The sequence below is a fragment of the Mobula birostris genome, chromosome 2 (assembly GCF_030028105.1).
Source record: "Mobula birostris isolate sMobBir1 chromosome 2, sMobBir1.hap1, whole genome shotgun sequence".
Classification (NCBI taxonomy): domain Eukaryota; kingdom Metazoa; phylum Chordata; class Chondrichthyes; order Myliobatiformes; family Myliobatidae; genus Mobula; species Mobula birostris.
The window spans coordinates 207,900,581-207,916,952 of NC_092371.1; the positions used below are offsets into that span (position 1 = coordinate 207,900,581).

Genomic DNA, 16,372 nt, shown 5'->3' on the forward strand with positions numbered 1-16,372 from the left:
TGAGTGATTCTGAAATTGCTGATGTCCTGAAATTTTCACATGAAACAGTCTCTCGAGTTTACAGAGAAAGAGGTGAAAAACAAAAATATATCCAGTGAGTGAAAATGCCTTGTTAATAAGAGAGGTCAGAGGTAAACGGGTCAAGTTGACAGGAAAGCAAGGGTAACGCAGATAACCATGCATTACAACAGTGGAGTGCAGAAAAGCATCTCTGAATGCACAACATGTTGAACCTTGAAGTGGCTGGGCTACAGCAGTAGACCATGAGCATTCACTCAGTAGCCACTTTATTATGTACAGGAGGAATGATTAAGAAGCGTTTTAATGTCTTGTGGACATGCAATCAATTATCTTTGTGGATGTTTATTCTAATTTGCACATCACTAATTCCAGCAGACAATAAGGTTTCCAACCAGTCAATCGGCTATGAGAGTTGGTCTGAAAATCAATACATCTGTTTTGTTTGGTCTAGAATTGGTTGGATAGGTAGTCTTACACTATCAGAGAAATCTTCCAACACTATAATTTCCACATGACAGCATTTAATTTTGTGCTGGGGACTGTTCACTTAAATTTTGCTAATTAATATCTACTGCACTAAATCTAAATCACTCCATAAGAGGGCTTTATCCATATTATGTTGAGGTATTCCTGCATTGATGGCCAGAATATAGAGAAATAATGTTCACATCAATAAGAAGAAAATAAATATCCTTTTCATTACGTGCATGAAATATATGTTTTGTGAATTAAACTCGGACACTCTCTTTCTGTGATGCATAAATCTCTGACTCTATGGAATCCATGGAAGTAGATCTCATGTAGTCCTTGCAATCCATATATATATGCAATATGTGAATGATTGTCCATATTAACAGCTGTGCTCCCCTTATAACCATTCTCTCTCTTTCTTTCTAGGTAATTATGGAAACCAAATTGATGGATTAAGCAAGCCAACTATTCGTAAAAAAAGAGGTGGGGGAGATGGTGATGAGGAAGAGTCAGAGCTTCTCCAAAACTCCAGTGAAGATGAAGCAGATGATGATGGGGACTTAGTTTCTGTATCCTGCACACCACCAATGAAACCTGTGATTACTGACAGGTTGGTGTTCCATAGGCCAAGGGGGATATTACTAAACGGTCCACTTGTCTTTCATGTAAAGAACTGTGTGACTTTAAGCACACAGACTTGTCCCACAGTTCATGTTTTCTTTCAGGAACAAAGAAGCTGATGTGAGGTAGTTTACTCTGGAATTTCTGAAAGGCATCTGAATATGGTACCTTGATATCAATGGAGAGTTATCGACAGTATCCTCTCCGTTCAACTGACAACATTACAATTATATTGTACTAGATGTGAAGTACAATTACTGCAGATTGCTAACTCCTAGAAGCTCAAATATCAGCTTATGAGGGTTAAAGATGACCTGGAATTCAGGACATCTGGTGTTTACAGGATTCACAGAGCAATGTGTATTGGTCAGACGGTGGAAACCCACATCAAGGAGCATTTGAGGTGTATCTGTTTGGGTTACCCAGAGAAATTAGCAGTAGCAGAATATTGCATTTGCAATGACAACAGGTTTGATTTCGACGGCACAAACTACTGTGATGCGCCAATGGCCCCCTTCGCCAGTCGGTCCCAAAAGATGGCCTGGTGAAGGAAGCCATTGAAATAAGACTAGAGAATAAGAATTTTAACAAAAACTAAGTAAGAATTGGAGTACGATTTTAAACAATGTCGGACAGGGGAAACCTCACTGATTGAGGACTAACCAATCAGGAGGGACGGACTATGGGGGTATAAATACCGCCGGACTAGACGTGCCTAGGCATTATCCCTGGTAAAGGTGGCGGAATTTGTCATCAAAACATAGGTGAGAATTGACACCTGTACCCTGCTGGAGGTCCTAGAAGAGTTTATGCATCACATATGCCAGGATAGCACTAGATCCATTTTCTAGAACAATATTCCTTAAGTGCCCTGTTAAACTATTGGCCCAGATTGTAGCCAAGATCACCTGAGACCAGCCACCAACTGCAGTGTGTCATTTTTCCAATAGCACTCTGAAGTAGTGAGAGAGGATAAATAGCTCACAAGCCTCTTATAGGACAGGGTACTGTTACAAGGATTACCCCTTAGTAATAACGATTAGACAGGCACAGAGAGAATTACTGACAAGTATTTTTATTGTCTCAACTAAAAAGCACGTGAATTTACACCTGCAAACCTACAGAGCAGCTTCACAAAATGGCAGCCCTGATTCCTTCGACCTCATGGCAAGCTCAAAGACCATTAGTTGGTCTGTCTACTTCCACTGTCCTTGATTTATTTGAATGCACTGATCTGTAGACTGTAGTTCTTTCTGGTCACCAGTCCACACAAAAATATCCTGGACTAATGACAAGCAGTAAAAATGGTAAATCAGATGATGAGTTGTCTGCAAGAAAATTTTGTTCAAGCCAATAGTCACGATCTTGTGTAATATCTGATGTAATTTCCCAGTAATGCTTCTGTTTATACACTCAGTGATCACTTTATTAGATACACCTGCTCATTAACACAAACATCTTATCCATCAATCATGTGGCCATAATTATGCATAAAAGCATACAACTCCATTTTCCTGTCTTCTCCCTGTAGCCTTTGATGCATTTACTGAACAAGAACCATTTTAAATATATCCAATGACTTGACCTCCTCAGCCATCTGTGGCAATGAATTCCACAGATTCACCACCCTCTGGCTGAAGAAAGTACTTCTCATATGTGTTCAAAATGAACATCCTTCTATTCTGAGGTTCTGCCCTCTAGTCGTACTCTCTCTGTCTGGGCTTTTCAATACTCAATAGGTTTCAGTGAAATTTTCCCCACCCCACCACCACCACTTTTCTAAACTCCAGCAAGTAATGACCAGAGCCATCAAACGCTCCTCATGGTTAGCCCTTTAATTCCTGGTAAACCTTCTCTGGACCTTCTTCAATGCCAGCATATCCTTTCTTATATATGGACCCAAAACTGCTCACAATACTCAAAATGTGTCTGACCAATGCCTTATGAAGTCTTCACATCACATCCTTGCTTTTGTATTCCAGTCCACTCAAAATGAATGTTAATATTGCATTTGTCCTCCTTACCACTGACTCAAACTACAAGTTAACCTTTAGGGAATCCTGCACAGGGACTACCAAGTCCCTTTGCACCACTGTTTTCTGAATTCACAGTCTAGCCTTTATTCCTTCTACCAAAGTGCATGACCATACATTTCTCAGCACTGCATTCTAGCTGTAACTTTTTGCACCTAATATCCAGTCCAATTCATTCTGCAGACTCCCTGCAACACTACCTGCCCCCATCTATCTTTGTATCATCTATAAACTTGGGCACAAAGGCATCAATTCTGTCATCCATATCATTAACATATAACACGAACAATAGTGAACCCAATACTGACCCCTCTGGAACACAACAAGTCACAGCAGCCAACCAAAAAAGGCTCCCTTTACTCCCACTCTTTGCATTCTGCCAATCAGCTAATCTTCTGTCCATGCCAATATCTTTCCAATCACTTACTATGTTCTTATCTTGTTTAGCAGCCTCATATAGAGCACCTTCTCAAGTGCCTTCTGAAAATCAAAATAAATATTACTGACTCTCCTTTGCCTATCCTGTCTGTTATTTCCTCTTCCAAGAATTCCAACAGATTTGTCAAAAAAGGATTTTATCTTAAGGAAATAACAGTGTTGTTTGAAAATAACACCACTACAAGTAGAGTGAATAAACTATTTTTATTAAACCAATATTGGTATTTTTGAAAAATGAAGGATTGTATTAACAGATGATACTTTTCAGTAATATTCTGTTAGTCTACCAATGAACAGCAGACAGAAGAAAACAATATGCATAATAGGAAAACCCTTTTGATATAATCTACATAGTTACCTGTTGCTATTTCATTTCAGAAATTATTTCCATCTACCGTACTTTGAAAAGAAACCTTGCACATACATCAAAAGCTGGTGGCAAGACCATCGAAGGCGACTTTACAATGCAAATATCATGGACAAGATTGCAGATAAACTGGTGCGTTATTTTTGTGTGATGTTCCCTTTCTAAAGTGCCTACTTAAACAGGGTATTTCCCATTGGCACATTACACTGAAATGTAAAAACCCTTCTGAGTACCCAACAGCAAGAAATTATAGCATGCAGCATAGCCTTTAACTGAACCCTGCAATCCAATTTCAATAAGAAATCAATTGGATAGAAAGTCTGGATAAAAAAAAGCAGCTTCTATAAAGTCTGCAGTTTTCTTCTCAGCTGCACCATACTTTGGAAGCTCTAATGCATAGAGCAGCTGATCTTGCACAGGCTGTGAAGCATACCGGGACAGCTTACGTGATTTATGACGATGCATGGAGTTGGTGGACAGTTGGAGCCACTCAAACAGAGCAAGGACATTCCAATATTCCTTCACTCATGGTCATAACAACACAAAGCCTGCTCATGACCATCATGATTAGGAGCTTATCACTCACTCCCCACTCATCTTCAGTTCAAATTTATCACTGCTTGCACACTTCCAATGGCCCATGCTCTGAATCCCATTCCATCCTACCAAACCAAATCACACACCTCATTAAATGTCAGGTTTTATACAAATGGTCCCAAATCTCCTTGCACCCTGCACTCCCACCTCCCCAACATTAGCTAGACCTAGATTTAACAAACCAGTTTCTGTGTGTTCTGCAATTCAAGATTCAAGATTCAGATCCATTTACCACATATACATTGAAGCATAGAGTGAAATGCATCGTTTGCATTAACAACCAAAACACCCAAGGGTGTACTGGGGGCAGCCCACAAATGTCACCACAGACTCTGGCATCCTTTTTCCTAAACCCTAACCTGACCCCATAGTTCAACTCTCTCTCTGCATATTTATCCCCATGAAACTACAATAGTTCACTCATCATCCAGTCCCTTTGATCATGGGTTGTAAATCCTCCACACATATAGCTTTGCAGATGACATATTATTTCGTGACAGTTGTCAGCTGCCAAAAATAAACTTTCTTCTTATGATATTTTAACTGGAACAGTCAATTAACACAAATTAACCTGATCACAAATAAATACATTAATTGTTGTTCCTTTTTCATGCCTTGTGGCGCATCGGGCAGCATTTTTGCCATTTCCATAGCATTTGTCTGGTTTTTACGAGGCCGAGTTGCTAGCTCAACACTCAACCCAGCAGGGCTGGAAAATGTGCAAGGATCCGATGGATTTATACTTGTAGTTCCGATGCCACTGCACCACCGGCCAGCAAGTACATTAATACCTGATCACAATGAAATTTCTGATTGTATTGCAGTGTTGATAGTTTTCAAAAGATACAAAATGAAGCATGCTCTAATACTTCTCAATCCCAACTATTGCTTGAGACATTTCTTCCCCTTCCTGAAATGTAACTCAGGCAATGGACTCCCCTCTCAAGTTACTCATGGTTACCTCCAGTCATTGCACATCCCAGCCAACTCAGTTATACAAAGTTAATCAGGAGGTGTGGGAGTAAAGATAGCTACATGAGATCCATTAATAAGAAGGTTAGACCAGAGCACTTAGAAAAATCTTATGACAATTGAACAGAATCAAAATGGATTTATGAAAGAGAAATTGGGAAATTTGCTCCAATTTCTTGAGGATGTTACAAACAGTGGATAAAAAACTGATAAGTGTAGTGCATCAGATTTCCAAAAGGTGCCATATAAAATGTTATTGCAAAAGTCACTGCAACATGGGTTGGAGGTAATGTATTAGAATTGGCAGGGGATTGGTTACCCAACAGGAAATAGAGAGTCAGGATAAATGGACCAATTTCAGTTTAGTTCTCAGTAACCAGAGGAATGCCACTGTGATCTTAACCATTCATAATCCACATTGTGACTTGGATGATAAAATGTACTGATGACATAAGGACAGTTGAATTAGGATGAAGGGATATGGAGAGATGCAGTGAGTAGGCAAGAAACTGGTGATGTAGGGGAATATAGGATGATCCACTTCAGAAGGAAGAATGAGAAATAAGTTATTATTTAATCTGAGTGAGACTGCAAAATACTACAATACAAAGGGATCTGCAGATCCTAGTCCTTGAAAACCAAAAGGTTAACTCCAAGTACAGTCATAATTAGGATGTGTAATGGAAAGTTGGTTTTTATTGCAAGCTGCATGGGATTTAACAGTAGGAATATGTTGGTGCAGCTTTGCACGACACTGACAAGACTGGGGCACCTGTGGGTCTGTACACAGATCTGGTCCCTACATAACAAAGGTTGTGCTATGATTAGAGGCAGTATTATAAATTTTCAGCAAGTTTGATTCAGAAGGAATGGAGAAGTGGAACATTAGTGAGGTTTAAGGGAGAATGGAAAGGAGTTGGGAGAAATGGAGTGTGTTTTCTTCAGTCTTGCCATTGTGTAATAGCTTCAATTTTTGACAACAGGAGGAAGGTTTAAATGATGTACAGGAGATCATCAAGACAGAAAAGGCACACCCAGAGCGACGGCTCCGAGGCGTCTTGGAGGAGTTGAGCAATGGATGCACGTGGGTATAAATACAATTCTCCTGGCTCTAAAATGATTGCGATGCTGTTTAATTGTCAGATGGATCAAGTTAATCCATACACATTCATTCCTTAATTAGCTAAAGAAGGCAAATGTAATTTCTTGTTGCACATTCAATGTAAGATGGCTAAATAGATTTATGTTGAAAACTTGTTATCTTAAGGAAATAACATATTATAATTTTACATTAACTTTTATCTTGTGTTTATTCTTTATACTTTTCTGCTTCAATATTTTTTTTATTTTCAGCTATATTGATTTACTTCCTGACTGTGTCTATAATTTCTGATGAATCACTATTCCTTTCTAGCTTTGCACAGTTAGGTAGGTTCATGTGGTAACACACTTATTTATGGGTTCCAAAGTGTGTGTTTAGTTCAGCTTTGAGTGACTGCAGCATTATTACAGCTAGATCTAGTCATCTTGCAGCAGGTGAAAGTTACAAAGCTCATGAAAGGTTTGGAAGGAATAAACATTTCTCCACTAGTATCACCAAGAACAGATTAAATACCCATATATCTCATCACACAAAATTCTGTATCATTCATGAATATGATACAGTAACTATATCATATGCAACACAGCAAATATCATACATCAAACAAGTAATTGACTGGAAGGTGCCTTGGTGTATTTGGAGAGCAGAAAAAGAAAGTATTTACAGATTTAAAACTAACAAAATGTATGAAATGTATCACTAGAATGAAGCTAGCCTTAATTTCACATTCAAAATACATTCTGAAGAAATTAACTTTCTTTCTAAACATCTGTGCCTGTGTTCTCCCAACAGCCGTTTTGTGTCTCTGGGAAATAAGGACCAAAATGCATTGGGGAGGACAAAGTTGGACAGAGAGCGGCTGAAGACCTGCATAAGGGAGATGGTACATAAAATGTTCCTCATCTCTTGCAAAGGAGTTATGTGAAAAAAACATTGCCGAGAAATCAAAGGCCTGTATTGCCCATGCAATTACTGTATTCAATTTTCATTGTGGCATTGCAGTTTGTACAGGAGGCAATGTAATATTATCCTATATTGCAATTTCGGTCTACCCTGATTTACAACTCAGAGTCATAGTCTCAGGTGAAGTTAGCCTTTTAAGACTAGGATAAGAAGAAATGCTCTTACTCAGAAAGTTACTTTCAGTATTTCAGAGCACTCTATATGTTCAGTTGATGAAAATATTTGAGATATAGATATGTGCACTGAGAGAATTGAAGAATGTATAGATTTGGAAGGGTTGAGACTGAGGATCAGATGTAAAGCACAGGAATAGTTTAAATAGCCTTATGCACTTACTCCTGTTCCTATTGTCATTCTTTTGAGAAAGGGCTGAAGATTCCAAAGGTTTCAAATTTCCTAATTTCTTACAACTGAAGAATTTATAGTTTAATGATTACTCTGCACGGCTGTTTGAATCCCCACCCCATTTCAATTTAACATCATTTGGAATTGTACCTGCCCATTCTCATAATATATGGCAGAGTGTCAGATAATTTCACTGCTTACATATGACTCCTCTAAAGAGACACTTGCCTGATATTTTTAAAATCATTCAACATAGAGAAAATTGCTTTTATTATACCATAAATGGTTTTGAGAAATAACTTGCTGTGCTACTTTCATAGATAATGGCTGTCAATGACCAATACTAATTTTATGTACTTAGGGTAGTCAACATAAAAATGCAGTACCAATACAGAAAATGAAAATTGCATAATATGAGTCTACTTTTTAAAGACAAAATAAACAAAAGGTCAGATTTTAATGTTTATACTAAACACTAGCACACCTGTCTGATTTCAGGAGAACATGGCACAACAAGCAAAGACGATGCGAACCCAGGTGAAGAAAAATACATTCAAGGACAAAATGAAGCAAGTTCAGAGTTTTCTGCATAAACTCCGCTTTATGGCTGAGGAAGTAAGTAAGAGGCTTTTCTGAATGCAGAATATGAGAAATATGTTCTGCATTGCCAAGAATGCAGAATAATGCTACAGATTTTAATTTTGCATTGATAATGTCATCATGGTTCTGTTGAGGAATAAAGGTAGAAAATAATCTCTCTCATTCTCTCATATTTTATGACCATTGTTCCAAAAGCCTCACACAAATAGTTGATAATGTATAATTGTGAACAGTGTACTTGTTTTTGAGTTGGAAAGAATCTATACAGATTTAAATCTCACTTGTCCATGCTGACCAAGGTGTCTATCCAAGCCAATGCCATTTACCTGCATTTGGTTCAGATCCTTCCATGCCATTTCGATCCAAGTAACTGTCTAAATGTCTTCCAAACATTGTAATTGAAGCTTCCTCTGGCAGCTTGCACCATATACCGAAGAGCTTCTTTGAAAAGGAGGTCATCACAATTAACCATTAAGGTATGCCAAGGTTACACCAACGCCAAATATTTTTTAAAGTTAATTAATTATCCAAACACTAACATAAAGACATTGTCACTTACTTGAGCTTCCTCCATTTATTCCAGTAAATATCCAATGGCTCAAGGTCAAAGAGCGAATTTTGCTTTCTTACATTCTGTGTGATTCAGTGGCTCAGTTTGGGAACTGAGAGCCATAGGTGCCCCCAGTATTAAATTAAATCTGTGTGTTACAGTTTATAACTGCATCACGGATTAAGATACCGGAAGATAGCTTGTAAGTCAAAAAAAAGCTTTGCATAAAAAATGCAACAGAACTTGAAGGCACTAATCGTCTTGAGCAACACACACAAAATGCTGGAGAAATTCAGCAGGTCATGCAGCATCTATCTAAGTCGACGTCTTGTGCTGGACCCTTCATTAGACTGTAAAGGAAGAAGCCAGAATAAGAAGGTGGGGAGGGGAAGGGGTATAAGATGGAAGGTATCTGTAATGAAGCAGCAATTGCATTTTCTTTACTAATATATTGAACTTCTACGTTAGCCTCAGCACAGCATTCCCGACATTTTCATCTGGATGTTGAGCAACAACAAAAGGATGGCATATGCTCGAATTCAATCCAAAGATATTCTGTACTCAGTAGTGGATGAAGAAACAGGCAAAGACTGTGGAAAAGTTAAGACAGTCTTTCTAAAGGTAATCTGGTGTTTCTACTGCCTGGATGACTGGGGAGTTTTAAGCTCCTGGTGGAGGGGGGTTTGGAAGAATCCAGGGAGGCAATAATAGTCTGCAGGGCAAGCTTTGGCCAGTGTTATAACACGTGTTTCCTTTGCATTCTGATAGCTATCTAACTGTATAAATACAAGGGGTCAAGGGCCAATCCAGTAACAGCTGGATGGGGAAAACTGGACCCATGTAATGATTGTAGTATAAGTAGCCATCCCAGGGGAGCAGAGGCCCAAACTTGTGCAGCTTGGAGGATGACAGCAGCAGCATGGTGGTGGGTTCAGATTCTATTTTATATACTGATGAGCCCAGCTTAAAGCCTCAGGATCTGAGTCTTAGAAAAGATGGACTGTGCTAAAATTCAGAAGTTATGAGAGGGATTCTCTTCTGCACTGTGATGCTGGCTGCCAGAGCAATTGTGACCTCATTTTTCCTCTGCAAGGTCAGCTCTGAGGCTGCTTAACAAGGATAAAATCCTATGGCATTACAGGAAAGATGCTGGCATGGATAGGGGAATGGCTGACAGGCAGGAGGCAGCGAGTGAGACTAAAGGGGGGCTTTCCTGGTTGGCTGTCGGTGACTAGTTGGTGCTCCTCAGGGATCAGTATAATGCTGAGCCGTTATAAAACATTGGTCAGGTCATATTTAGAGTATTGTCAACAGTTTTGGTCCCCATATCTCAGAAAGGATGTGTTGTCATTGGAGACAGTCCAGAGGAGGTTCATGAGGATGATTCCGGAAATAAGGGGTTAACATGTGAGGAGTCTTTGGCTGCTTTGGGCCTGTACTCACTGGTATGTAGCAGAAAGTGGGGGGAGATGCATTGAAACCTACTGACTGTTTGAAGGACTGGCTAAGGTGGATGCAGAGAGGATGTTTCCTATGGTGGGGATATCCAGTACTAGAGGGCACAGCCACAAAACTGAGGGCAACCTTTTAGAACAGAGGTAAGGAGGAATTTTTTTAGCCAGAGAGTAGTGAAGCTGTGGAATACTCTGCCACAGACTGCAGTGGAGAGCAAGTCCATGAGCATATTTAAAGCAGAAGTCGGTAGTTTTCTGATTGGTCAAGGTATCGAGTGATATGGCGAGAGGGCAGGTGTATGGGATTGAGTGGGATCCAGGATCAGCCATGGTGGAATGGCAGAGAAGACTCGATGGGCTCAATAGCCTAATTCTGCCCCTATGTCTTGTGGTCTTATGGTCAGTGTTGTTTCATATGGCATTCACACTTCTAATTGAAGTGTGGCCTGGGAGGGGCAGTTGTGAGTCTGTCCATTTGGGAGCCGGGGTTGGATCAATCTTCGTCTGGCATCTCGTGCACAGTCATTCCAACATGGGTGGCCCTGAGTTGGCATCGCCTGATGGAGTCCTTGAAGCACGCAAGCCTCCACATGATGTCAATGTGTTGATCCAGGTCGTGGAGGTGGTAAATCATTAAATCAGCTCATTAGTTTAGCCCTGGGTCTCTCCCAGTACAAGTGATCAGCTTCTGCTTTGGCAACTGGCTTGGCCCTTCCTCTAGCTCTCATCACGAAAACCTATCCCCGAAGTCAAAGGCTTTGACATTCACAGACATTCAAAAGCACTTGGGAGCTATGAGGCAATAGAAACCATGCTACAGAATAAAAATTAATAAAAGAACTTCATTAAAATTCAAAACCTGGAAACTACTGACACATATCAGCAAGTGGAACTATATTCAAAGGTTTTAAAGGTACATTTACTGTCAGAGAAATGTATACAATATACATCCTGAAATTCTTTTTCTTCACAACCATCCACGGAAACAGATGAGTGCCCAAAGAATGAACAACAGTTAAATGTTAGAACCCAAAGCCCCCCTCCAGCTCCCCCCCCCACACATAAGCTGCAGCAAAGCAACAATTTCCCTCCCCCACCTGCAAAAAAAAACATTGGCACCCCCCACTGAGCACTCAAGCGTGCAGCAAAGCATCAATAAAGACACAGATCTGCAGTACCCCAAAGACTACTCATTCACTCAGTATTCAATATACCACAGGTTCTTTCTCTCCCTAATAAGGGAAAAAGAGATGTCTCCATTTCACAGCAAGAGGGGAGACATAACAAACAACTCACTGATTTACGATGTTAAAAGTCTGTTGCATTGCTTTCTCCAAACTCTGTGCTCAAAGAACTCAGGTCTTGGGCACACAGCCAGCACCTGGCTTGCTGCTTTCGATCTTCCGTCTCCCACAACACTCCAAACTGTGGCACCGACTTCGAGTCCGCCTGCCTCCAGAGCCACGAAATCCCAAAACCCTGAAGGCACTCTAGTCTTCTAGGCCACGTCCTTGGTATATCAAATAGCAGCCAGTTGTAAAACCCCGAGAGCGGGTCCCATTCCCACAAAGAACCAAAGTCAGCGTGTAACTCCAGTTCAGGGTCTTCAAAAGAACCCTGAAATGGAAAAATAGAGATATTAAAGATAGAACTAGAACTGTTTCTGAAGATGCAAGCAGAGGAGTCGTGTTAGGCGCCATCGTCGCTTAATTAAAGGTTTAGAATCAGAATCGGGTTTTTTCTGTGTTGTGAAATTTGTCACTTTGCAGTAGACAAGACAAAAATGCTATGTTATAAAAATATATAAATAGTGTTAAAGAGGAATAATGAGATAATGTCCACGAGTTCATGGACTGTTCAGAAATTTGATGGTGAAGGAGAAAAGCTGTTCCTAAAACATTAAAAAGTGGTCCTTTAGGTAATAGCAAAGAAAAGGGCATGTGGTGAGAGCCCTTTAAGATGAATGCTGCCCTTTTCAGGCACCACCTCCTGAAAATATCCTCAATTTTGTCAGCTGCCATTTCGTCTCCTTGATTTCAAAGGTGCTGCTATCGTTGTGGCAGAATAAACTTGCAGCTGGTTTGGCGGGCAGATTTATAGCCCAAGAGCTATCGAGCAGGAGATGTTTCTGCCATATCAGGCCAGCATCGGCTCTGGATTTAAAAGAGACTTCAGTCAATCTGACATAAGCCTGGGCTGAGGTCTGCCCAGTGTCATTCAATACATTTTTTAAATAATTTCTTAGAATAATCACTTCTGGCTAATGGACAACCATCTCTGTTACACACTACTGTAGTTATGATTTTGCCAAGGTTATCATTAGTATTTCACTACTTGAGTAATTACATTAAAACTACTTACTAGCACCCCTGTAATTATTATCATTTAGCATGGAAAATTTCATAGAGTAATAAAATATATTTATCCCTTAATAACATTATTAAAATGCATCATCGGGCCATCTCTAGCATTGAAGAATGTGCATCGTTTTGAATGGCAAACCTTTTTGGAAGTGTGTTCCTACCTAAACTAGTGACAATCTTCTAAAAAAAATAATTTTCGCACATGCCATGGGAATTCTGAGCAGAGATTGTCTTTGAGAATGGATTGGGAAAACCAGGCCAGTACTGGACCTCAAGAGAGAGAATTTGTAGAACGTCTAAGAAATGGCTTTTTAGAACAGCTTGCTGTTGAGCCCACCAGGGGATCGGCTGTGCTAGATTGGTTGTTGTGCAATGATCCAGAGGTGATAAGAGAGCTGAAGGTTAAGAAACCCTTAGGGAACAGTGATCACAATACAATAGTGTTCACCTTGAAATTTCAGAAGGAGAAACTAAATTTCAATGTGTCAGTATTTCAGTGGAATAAAGGAAATTACAATAGCATGAGAGGGGAATGGGCTAAGGTTGACTGGAAAGAAACACTAGCAGGACAGACAGCAGAGCAGCCATGGCTAGAGTTTCTGCAAAAAATGAGGGAAGTGCAAGACAGATATATTCCAAATAAGAAGAAATTTTTGAATGGAAGAAGGACACTACCGTGGCTGACAAGTGAAGTCAGAGCCAAAGTAAAAGCAAAAGAGAAGGCATACAAGGAAACCAAAGCTAGTGGGAAGATAGAAGATTAGGAAGCTTACAAAAGCTTGCAGAAGGAAACTAAAAAGGTCATTAGGAAGGAAAAGATGAATTATGAAAGGAAGCTGGCGACTAATATCAAAGAAGATACTAAAAGCTTATTTTAGTATATAAAGGGTAAAAGACAGTTGAGGGTAGATATAGGACCAATAGAAAATGACGCAGGCGACATCGTAATGAGAGACGCAGAGATGGCAGAGGAACTGAAAGTGTATTTTGCATCAGTCTTCACAGTGCAAGACATCTGCAGTTTACTAGACATTCAAGAGTGTCAGGGAAGTGAAGTATGTGCAGTGAAAATTATGACTGAGAAGGTGCTCAGGAAGTTTAATGGTCTGAGGGTGGATAAATCTCCTGGACCTGATAGAATGCACCCCTCGGGTTCTGAAGGAAGTAGCTGGAAAGATTGCGGAGGCATCAACAATGATCTTTCAAGAATCGATAGATTCTGGCATTGTACCAGATGACTGAAAAATTGTAAATGTTACTCCACTATTTAAGAAGGGTGAGAGGCCGCAGAAGGGAAACTATAGACCTGTTAGCCTGACATCAGTGGTTGGGAAGTTGTTGGAATCGATTGTTAAGGATGAGACTACAGAGTACCTGGAGGCACATGACAAGATAGGCCAAAGCCAGCATGGTTTCCTGAAAGGAAAATCCTGTCTGACTAACCCACTTCAATTTTTTGAGGAAATTGCAAGTAGGGTAGATAAAGGAGACACAGTGGATATGGTGTACTTAGATTTTGAGAAGGCCTTTGACAAGGTGCCACACGAGGCTGCTTAGCAAGATAAGATCCCATGGAATTACAGGGGAGTTACTAGCATGGGTGAAGTATTGGCTGATCGGCAGAAAACAGAGAGTGGGAATAAAGAGATCCTATTCTGGCTGGCTGCCAGTTACCAGTTGATTTCCACAGGGGTCAGTGTTGGGACCGCTGATTTTCATTATGTATGTCAATGATTTGGACTATGGGATTAATGGATTTGTGGCTAAATTTGCCAATGATACAAAGATAGATGGAGGAGCAGGTAATGTTCAGGAAACAGAGAGCCTGCAGAGAGACTTGTATAGTTTAGGGGAATGGGCAAAGAAGTGGCAAATGAATTACAATGTTGGAAAGTGTGTGGTCATGCACTTTGGTGGAAGAAATAAACAGGCATACTATTATTTAGATGGGGAGAGAATTCAGAATGCAGAGATGCAAAGGGACTTGGGAGTCCTTGTGCAGGATACCCTAAAGGTTAACCTCCAGGTTGAGTCAGTGGTGAAGAAGACAAATGCAATGTTGGCATTCATTTCTAGAGGTATGGAATATAAGGGCAGAGGTGTGATGTTGAGGCTCTATAAGGCACTCGTGAGACCACACTTAGAGTGTTGTGTGCAGTTCTGGGCTCCTTATTTTAGAAAGGATATAATGTCATTGGAGAGGGTTCAGAGAAGATTCATGAGAATGATTCCAGAAATGAAAGGGTTTCCGTATGAGGAACGTCTGGCCGCTCTTGGGCTGTATTCCCTGGAGTTCAGGAAACTGAGTAGGGAGCTCATAGAAACATTCCAAATGTTAAAAGGCCTGAACTGATTAGATATGACAATTTCCCGTGGTAGAGGAGTCTAGGACAAGAGGGCACGACTTCAGGATTGAAAGATGTCCATTTAGAACAGAGATGTGGAGAAATGACTTTAGTCAGATCATGGTAAATCTGCGGAATTTGTTGCCATGAGCGGCTGTGGTGGCCAAGTCACTGGGTGCATTTAAGGCAGAGATAGACAGGTTCTTGATTAGCCAGGGTATCAAAGGGTATGAGGAGAAGACAGGAGAGTGGAGATGACTGGGAGAATTAGATCAGCCCATGATTGAATGGCGGAGCAGACTCAATGGGCCAAATGGCCTACTTCTGCTCCTATATCTTACGGTCTTATGGTCTTATTTATGAATTGGTAACAAAAATTATGGACTTCGCTATCGAAAAATGATGAATCCTGCTGCTTATTTATGTGTATTCATTGTTTTACCACTATTAAAAGTATAAAAAAGACAGATTGAAATAAATGAAGTACTTTAGAAAACTTGGTAAAAAATTATTATTGATAATCTTTACAAGGACAGTTAAAATAGGATGATTTACTATCCAGCTACTGATGTGAAGACCAGGTCTGCAAAGATCTCAACATGAATCATCCAACATTACATGTCCTCTCAACCGTGTAGCTGGTGCCAAGCTGGCATGAGAGTTTTCCTGTGAAAATATCTCACTGCTCTCAGGTTGTGAAAAGTCATTTGCTGCTCCAATTGGCAGTAAAGATAATCTTTACACTTTTATTGTGGATGGGATTTAAAGAATCGAGGTGTGCCTGCCATGTGCCAACAAAAATTTTGCACGTGCCATCTTGGGCATTTATGCCGGAGGTTTGCTACTTTTGACCATGCGAAATATAGCTTTCAAAAAGGGTATGGGGGGAGAGTCATTTTTGACTCATGGTTAATAATCTCTATTCTCAATCCCAATCCCAGAACATGACCTGAAAATGTCAGCTGGTAGTGCTGAGGTGGGTGACATCTTAGAATGAAACATATTGTCAGGTCAATGCAAGAAAAAGATCTCAATGCAGTATATTTTTTTAAAAAGAACAGGAGAACTGTTCTTTGTATTTTTTCCATCTTTATCTGATAACCAATATGGCAAATTATTTGATCTGTGTG

General features: G+C 40.1%; 1 protein-coding gene across 1 annotated transcript in view; it reads left to right on the forward strand.

Annotated features, from left to right (window-relative positions):
* The window catches only part of otofa (otoferlin a), a 374,531-nt gene that overhangs the window by 272,616 nt on the left and 85,543 nt on the right, over positions 1-16,372 (forward strand). Inside the window, exons 18-23 of the mRNA XM_072278846.1 lie at positions 919-1,102; positions 3,963-4,083; positions 6,504-6,604; positions 7,415-7,505; positions 8,429-8,545; positions 9,549-9,701. Coding sequence (XP_072134947.1) covers positions 919-1,102; positions 3,963-4,083; positions 6,504-6,604; positions 7,415-7,505; positions 8,429-8,545; positions 9,549-9,701 — 767 coding nt within the window. The remainder of the gene's footprint in view (positions 1-918; positions 1,103-3,962; positions 4,084-6,503; positions 6,605-7,414; positions 7,506-8,428; positions 8,546-9,548; positions 9,702-16,372) is intronic.